Genomic DNA, 7964 nt, shown 5'->3' on the forward strand with positions numbered 1-7964 from the left:
ACGCAACTACGAAGTTAGTCGTAGCGCTGCAGGAAGGAAAAGTCGATTTAACTGTTTGGCTTTGCCGACGATATCGACATTGTGGCTCTCACCTTTGTGAAGATGGCGGATACGTACATCGAACTAAAGGCCGAAGCCAAACGGGTTGGACTGGTCTATTTTTTTAAGTGTGTAAATGACTTTTCGAAGTAACGTATTTTAATACACTAAATCATGATTAGAACGTTTTTATTAGAAACAAAGAAATGAAAGTCCCTAAGAAAGTGTACATCCACAATTAGAAAATTATTTAGAATTGGGCACTTTTAGCAAGTAATGAACTTCGATTGAAACACAAATGTTCAATGCGCTTAGAACCACTAGATCCATTTTCAATCAACAATTTCCAATAGTTTACAGGCAGTAAATCAAATTATACATATTTTAAATTAAAAATAAATATAATAATTCCAATAAAAACAAATGATACGAATCATTGACTAATGTCTAATTAATATCTCGCTGTAGTTGAGAAAAACGTATTTTCTACGATTTAATTTCTAGTTATAATGCCGTATTTCTATTTCTTTTAGCATTCTGTAGCATACAGTCAATCACAGCATACGTATATCTTTCTTTCGTGACTCCATGCTCATTTGCGGCTTTTTCTTTTCCTTGCATTTGAACTTCATTCCTCGAACGCTATTTCGATGCAAGTCTACCGCCTAAAGCCAGTTTTGAAACCCTTTATAGAAGTCATCAACTTGGCCATTAAAGGTGCTTTTTTCGGTTTCAATGGATGAAAAACTAGAAAAATAACATAATTATTATTTTTGACGAGCAAAACCCAGTTAACAGATTTACCTTGCACCTGAGCATTGTCTCTGGTTCCAGGAGCAATCTTAAGACGAGAGTCTCCAACTTTGGCTAAATTAGCCGACGCAGTTTTTAATGCAGCAACTCTAGCTGCTGGCGAAACAACAGGAACCCGATCAGTACCATATTTAACTTGCTTACTCAGTACGTTTCGCGGAGGTTTTGCGTTCGAATCCACATAGGCTAGCTTTGTTTTGCGCACCGGGGTTGCCTTTTCTACTATGGACTGCTTGATATTCTGCGTTAGACTGATCAGTTTTGCATTCCTTTCTTCCGAACAACGCTGAAAATATTTTTTTTGTTACTTTTCTGTTTTTACCTACAGCATCGACGACATCGTCCTTCTACTGGATTATTTACCGGCAAAACAATGATGATGGATCAGATATTTGCGGCACTCTCTCAGAACTGATGAAATTTGAAGCCTTACTAAACTAAGCAACTTTGCAAACTTCATTCTTCAAAAATGTATCTAGACTACCATTTAAAACCTTTTGGAAATGTTTAATTCTTTGACTTTTTTTTCGTAAATCAAAATATATCTTTTAGGAAATTGTCTGAATTTTTATTTCAAATATTGAAAAAAATATGAGATTTTGCCCCGAAAAAAATTGTTTCCAAAAACAAAAAATGATTCAATATATAATGATCATCTCAGATTTTTTTTAGTTAAGTTTAAAAAGACAGTCTAGCTGCCTAAAACTCTTTTGAACAAATCAAAATTGATGCTCTTAAGGAAAAACAGTTTTTATAGCAAGAACTTATTCATATCCAGTATTTTTCATGTTGTTTGCTCCAGAACGCCCATACATCTCACGGACTTACGGTGAAGACAAGAGTTAGAGCAAAGATGTCGAAAAATTGAATTACTTTTAGAAAATTGTCCTAATTTTCATTCAGAATTATTACAAGAAATAAACTTGAGATGATCCTACACAAAACAAAAAAAAATGATTTGATTTTTTTATTTCAAACAAAAAGTACTTTTTTAATAAAAACTTGTTGAATATGGTTTTTTTTTTCTCAAGAGTGGCCATTTTAGAATGTTCAGAAGAGTTTTGTGCAACTAAATTATCTGACTAAGATATATAAGTTGAATGAAATTTGACATGACCGTTTGTAAATATATTTTTTTCAATATTTTTGAACGTAAGTTCAGACAATAGCCTAAAAATCATTCATTGATAACTTTTCTTTATGTCTCTCAAACTCGATTTATTAAAAAAAAGTTTAGCCCTTTTCAAATGTTAGTCCACATATTTTTTGAAAAATAAGAATGCATAGCTGCTTTGTTTAGTAACTTTAAGCCGCCCACAAAGTTTCACTAAATTCTGAGAGCTCTACAGTCGAGTTGGCTCGAAATCCGTCATATCGATAAAAAGTATTGATTAAACAACATACTCACAATATACATTTCGCGCCATGACTCGCACTCTTCTTGTTTGCGCATTTGATTCCGAAACGTTCGTCTACAGTGCTGTTCCCAGAGTACATCTGTATCTTCCAACAAATAAGGATTGAACTGCTCCAACTTCATTAATTGCTGGGCTGTAGCTCTTTCAATTACCGGTTTCAGAAGATCGAACGGAATTCCACCGAATGTGTCGATAAGATCGATATTTTCTTGCAGTAGCCGAATACACATATCGAAAAGTTTAGGAACACCTTCCTTGCTGTTCTTCACTCCGGAATAAACCTTCGTTCGAAGATTTTTGGATTGCATACTATGGCCCAATGCCTCCTCTTCGGACAACACTCGTTTCTGAGGGCGTCCGCTATTAGAAAACACACACTCCATAACCGTTTGATTCAGAGGCATAGGTTTGTAGTGCGGGGATATAATAGGTAGTGATTCGACAATCTCAGAAATTTCTGGTAAAGGTTCTAGTTTTGACTTTTGAGCTAACAGAGTCGGAGTGGAAGAGCAACTGCTATAGCCACTACTGCTTGCAGTACTACTAGGGGAAAAAGAATCTCTGTTGCTACTGGAGGAAGTTAACTTCTCTTTGCTGCTTTTCGTTGCTGGAGGTGGCATGCTAATGGGTGAATTTTTAATTTTGTCAGCATTTTTTTTGCTGGCTGGCTTCTTCTTTGAGGATGAAGGCATTCCTATCATTGCTAGTGCATCCGCAAAACTTGCTCCTGCAGCACCATCTAATCCATCATCTCCGTCCGAGTCATTGACCGAGTCTCCACCAACTGATTCACACGCTATCTTCGATGCATGTTTCTTGTTCTTTTCTAAAGATTTTTTCTCTTTATCTCTACCTCTTCTGCTACTCGAATTGGATTTACTACTACAAGATCTATGTTGACTACTATTTCCACTACAACTAGAGTCTGGTTTATCACTGAGTTCTGTTTTATATTTTTTCGGTTTAAGATCATCTTCCCCTTCCAGAGTCCGTTGACGCTTGTAATTTTCTACATGAGATGTTTTAGACATAGCAGAGTGATGTTTAGAATTGGATTTATCACGTGTCTTATTTCTACCATGACTACCTTCCCTCTCACATGTTGGACTAGAATCATTTCTACTAGTTTTACTATCTTTACTGTATTTTTCCTTTTTCTCTTTATCGCCGTGCCTGTACGTTCTTTTTGAAGAGGACGATTCGCGACTTTTATTGTCACTAGTACTGTGATGATGAACGTGTTCTTCTTGTCTACCTTCTGACCTATCTTTGGTTCGAGAGTTATGATCCTTCGGAAATGAACGTTTGTGGCTACTATTTCTGCTTTCGGTTTTATTTTGCGCATAAGTAGCATCTTGTTGTTTATAATTTGATTCACACTCAGGAGCACTTGTTTGGATTCTATATCTACCAGAAGGACTGCATTTGGTACTATCGTGCCCGTTTATTTGGACATTCCGATCTTCTGGATCATTTTCGTGCAGCTCATCTATGTCATTTTCATTTTCCTGGTGCTCATCTACTTCGAGATGCAATTCATCACTTTGATCTAGAATTGAAGCAAAAATAAACCACTCAAATACATTATTCTTTGAAGATAGATTGAAAAACGTTTTTTGTGTTCAAAACCCTATATATTTCATTTTCGTAATTACATGACTCCACATTTGGGAGTGAAAATGTTTGACGTCGATATCGTTGGTCAAAAATCTTTTAAATAATGTAGGAGGAACCAATTTAAAAATATATCAATATTCTTAGAGTTCATTATTTATCTTGTTACTATATGATCACAACCAAAGGGAGGCAAACTGTATCTCACGGCAACAGGCTCGACAGTAGAGACTTTATTTTAAATACAGCCTCAAAGTAGCTGAGTTGGCGCGAAATCTCTCAAATACCCACAACACTCACAACATAATCATTAATCCACACGCAGCAAATATCAATTTCGATGAAGCTAGTGTCTCACGATGACAAACCAAAGGATACCGCGAACGTTCGAACCCATAACAAAATAGCGCCGAGCAAATTTGTCTGTCAGGCCCTCTTTTCATAAAATATTTAGAGGTAACGTTCTGGAAGGTGACGAGCAAAAAAAAAGGTCGCCCCAGGATTAGGGGGGCCCCTTGAATCGGGAGGCCCGGGGCATTTGCCCCCTTTGCCCCCCCCCCCCTCAAATCCGGACCTGCGTCGGAGGTTGCATGATAAGGTAAAACGCACTTGGTGTGGGTCACCGTGCTACTCGGAGCGATTTTTTTTACAATGATTAAAATTAAATACGCCAGACTAGTTACACGGTGACTATAATCCTGGTGACTCCTGTAATTACGTGAGATATCGAATGACCCAACTAATAACAATGGCATCTTCGAAATTTGTACCAGCGAAAAAGAAAACGTAGAAAGAATATTAAAACCATGATGATAATTTTACAAACACTGCGTTTAGGGCAAGATTCAAAACAATATGCCAATGGTAAACAGTGAACAAAGTAATGTTTAAATAAGGAAGCATGCATAAATGACAGGTTTTTTGACCCCCTCCTCCCCCATCGTAGCATTTCGTCACAAAGTCAGACCCCCTCTAGATAATGACGTAGCTTTATAACACCCCATGACATCATGACATTTTTTTTGCAAATTTTACAATCAAAAAAAAAACATTGTATCATAGATGATCAAGAAAAGACAAGAAAGTAATAAAAATAACCCCAAACAGAAAAAAAAAACATTAATAAAAAAGAATAATTAGAAAAAATCCAAAATTTTTTCTTAGTTTATATTTGCTACGTAACTTGGCTTGAACCCCACTCTCTTCCTTGTTACATTTCGTCACAAAACTGCAAACCCTCTCTCCCCCCTAGAATGCTACGTCATTCATGGATGTTCGCTAACAGTTATTATAATTCGATATGAAACAAACTTGTACATGCGTTTCCGACGTTCAATTATCCATTTAATCCATTAAATGTTCTGCCCGATATAAAACTAACTAAGCGATTGAGATTTGAAAATAGCATGCTCTTTTTTATTTTATTCGGCATTCGATCAATGTATAATTAAGTTTCATAATAGATATGATCAACTTCTGTTTACTATTCATCCCGTATAAAATCAAAAACAATTACATTTATTGTCGCTTACCTTCTTCTACACAATCACCATCACCGTCATGATTCGAATCACTATTCTCATGGCTTTCATCTGGTTTTTCTGTGCCTTCGTCTGATTCTTCGTCAGCGACCATTGCTTTCCATTTGGTGACCAGGGCTTTAGCAGCAACACCCACCTCCCCATCGAATTTACGGAGACCGTTCACTGTTCGTCCTACTCCAGTTTCTTGTAAGTGCTGCACGGAGATGGGAAGTCGGTATAGTTTGCTTATGCAGTGCAGCAACTGAAATATATTTAAAAAATACTTATTAATTCTTCCTAATAATAAAAAAACTTAACTTTCAATGGATTTTTGTCTTCTAAACCTAAATTCTACGACATATGAACCTAAAACCTCCCAGCTGGTTCGATGCTGGTCTCAACAAGCCAGTCAACGTATATCCGAGTCCCAGTGGGAGACAGTTTGTGTCAGTAGGGACGTATGCAGCGCGCATAGCATGGCAATTGTCCTGTTGTACCCTATCGGAGTTTTTCTGTAAAGTCTGTGTTTGAGTATAAACCGAAAATGTCAAATTTCAAAAGAAATTTGTAGCTCCGGGGGTATGAACTTAAATCTTAAGTTTTTCAACATTACAAAACATTGAATGAAGTGTATCGGTACTCTCATAATTAGTTGAAAAAAATTATGAGAAAATAGTATAAAGTATTGTTGAAACGAATGTTTTTTTGTAAATAAGAAATAATTTAAAGGACATGTTATATAGTACTCAAATATACCGAGTTTTCAGTTAAATGCGCGTGAAGAATCTGAGTAAAAAAAATCTTATTGTTTCAATACAAACTCACAGGTTAACTTTTTTTGGCTGTTGTTTTAGCTGTTTCATTGCAACCTTCTATATGATAACATTCGAATAAAGCGTGAATATTTTAGCTAATAACACTGTGAATTTAAAGAAACTGCGAAATTGCACTTTTGATTTGATAAAAAATTCCACTATTGTAACCTAATGATCCATTATTACAGACTACAGATACACTTTTAGGAAGACACAGACTGGATACACTTTTGAGAAAAACGTTTAAGATGATAGCAGAAAACAATTTTTACACATACTTCAACCTAAACACTTTTCTAAATAAATGCATCAGCTGTCGAAATCGAATTCACATGGAATATACATACTAGCTGATTCTTTTCCTCTCACCATTTTTAACACTCACCCTTGCTTGATCATTCAGCGATTTTTCGATGCTTTTCTGATAGTGATTTATAACTTCCACTACTGAAGACATGTTCAGAGCTCCAATGTTCCGAATTTCACGAAATTAAATCAGATATTTATATTTTTTCGCAACTTGTTCAGTGTAGCATCAATTTTCTCGTTCGTTTTCAAACCACTGCTATAATCTATTTTTAAGCAGCGTATACCTCGCAGTTGTCAATAAAGTGATTAAATGAACGAAAAACTACTACAATACTGCTTTTATTACGAGTTGCATAGAATTTCAAGACACAAAATCTATTTTTCTGCACTGCTTAATACACGTCGCAATACGCCATTATGCTTACGTGCGATCGAGAAAGTCCAGTGAGACACTTTTGCTTGCAAGAACCAGCTGAGGAGCATTAGCATTACTATTTTGACGATTTTGACAGATCATCTCAAGGCTAGCCGTTTAATCATATATTGACGTTTTTGCTGAATACTTACACACTGAAAACGATTATCCATATTACTGAGTAGACAAAGCAAGTTTCTGTGCTACGAGCGTAACACATATCTCAGATTAGCTTCGGTGATTCGCTCATCAGGCGTTTACTATTTAGGTCACAGATAGACATCCAAGCTGAGTTTCCAACATATTTTATACCCCGTTCTCACTGGAGACCATATCACCATCCACTATCACCTGATATCCCATACAATAGAGCTGTCATCACATATCACCTCGGCTGCATGATATCGCGGATATCATGTTCGCAAACTAATAAAAACCATTGACAACATGACCAACTTGAGCAAATGACATTTGACGCAACCCTATGAATTTCGCAATTCGCGTTGCATGCGAAAAAGAAGGAAGGAAATATTTTTGCTTTTGTCATCTCGCACATTTTGGCAATTACATATGAGAGTTCATATAGGTGTAAGCAGCCTTCAAAATCTTTTTCAACGCCGTCAACGCGAATTCCAATCAGCTGTCATGATATTGTGCTTTGTTTTTGTTTGACCTGTTTTTGTTTTCTTTTTTTTTCAATTACCAAAATTCACACTATAGTGATAACCTATAACATCTAGCGATATGCGGCGTAGTATGAACAGAACATAACGCTGCAAAGTGCGAAGGAACACCGTTAACATATGTCGAGCTCGTTTTTGCGGAGTAAGAGATCATTCAAATACGAAGGGGTGGGGGGGTATTCAGCGAAGCGTTATATTGCGTGTGGTAAACATGTAAAATTGCGTTACATGGGGGTGGGTGGGTATTGAAAATGTTAACGTCGCTAAAATTTTGGCCTTCGAAACGCTAATCGCTAATTCGCTAAATTTTGTAGAGAAGCGACAGTAGAAATATT

At 36.3% G+C, this 7964-nt stretch overlaps 1 protein-coding gene across 2 annotated transcripts; it reads right to left on the minus strand.

The window, feature by feature from the left end:
* Positions 1–211: 211 nt before the first annotated feature.
* LOC129717445 (transcription elongation factor B polypeptide 3) lies at positions 212–7023 on the minus strand. 2 transcript variants are annotated; one of them, XM_055667337.1, is made up of 5 exons: positions 6608–7023; positions 5417–5669; positions 2261–3819; positions 844–1138; positions 212–786 (listed from the first exon to the last, which is right to left on the minus strand). In XM_055667337.1, the coding sequence occupies exons 1-5, from the start codon at positions 6677–6679 to the stop codon at positions 698–700; spliced, it is 2268 nt and encodes a 755-aa protein (XP_055523312.1). In that variant the 5' UTR covers positions 6680–7023; the 3' UTR covers positions 212–697. The 2 variants fall into 2 exon arrangements, with proteins under 2 accessions (XP_055523312.1, XP_055523313.1); XM_055667338.1 differs by having other exon boundaries at positions 6592–6611.
* Between the last annotated feature and the right edge of the window lie 941 nt (positions 7024–7964).

This window comes from Wyeomyia smithii, chromosome 1 (assembly GCF_029784165.1).
Source record: "Wyeomyia smithii strain HCP4-BCI-WySm-NY-G18 chromosome 1, ASM2978416v1, whole genome shotgun sequence".
Lineage (NCBI taxonomy): Eukaryota > Metazoa > Arthropoda > Insecta > Diptera > Culicidae > Wyeomyia > Wyeomyia smithii.

Bases quoted from the DNA above. Each gene is read 5' to 3' on its own strand.
- LOC129717445 (XM_055667337.1), bottom strand. From the start codon at position 6,679: ATGTCTTCAGTAGTGGAAGTTATAAATCACTATCAGAAAAGCATCGAA. The intron at 5,670-6,607 runs GTGAGTGTTAAA...AATATATTTCAG, and splicing joins CGCTGAATGATCAAGCAAGG to TTGCTGCACTGCATAAGCAA. The intron at 787-843 runs GTAAATCTGTTA...TTATTTTTCTAG, and splicing joins AGACAATGCTCAGGTGCAAG to TTTTTCATCCATTGAAACCG.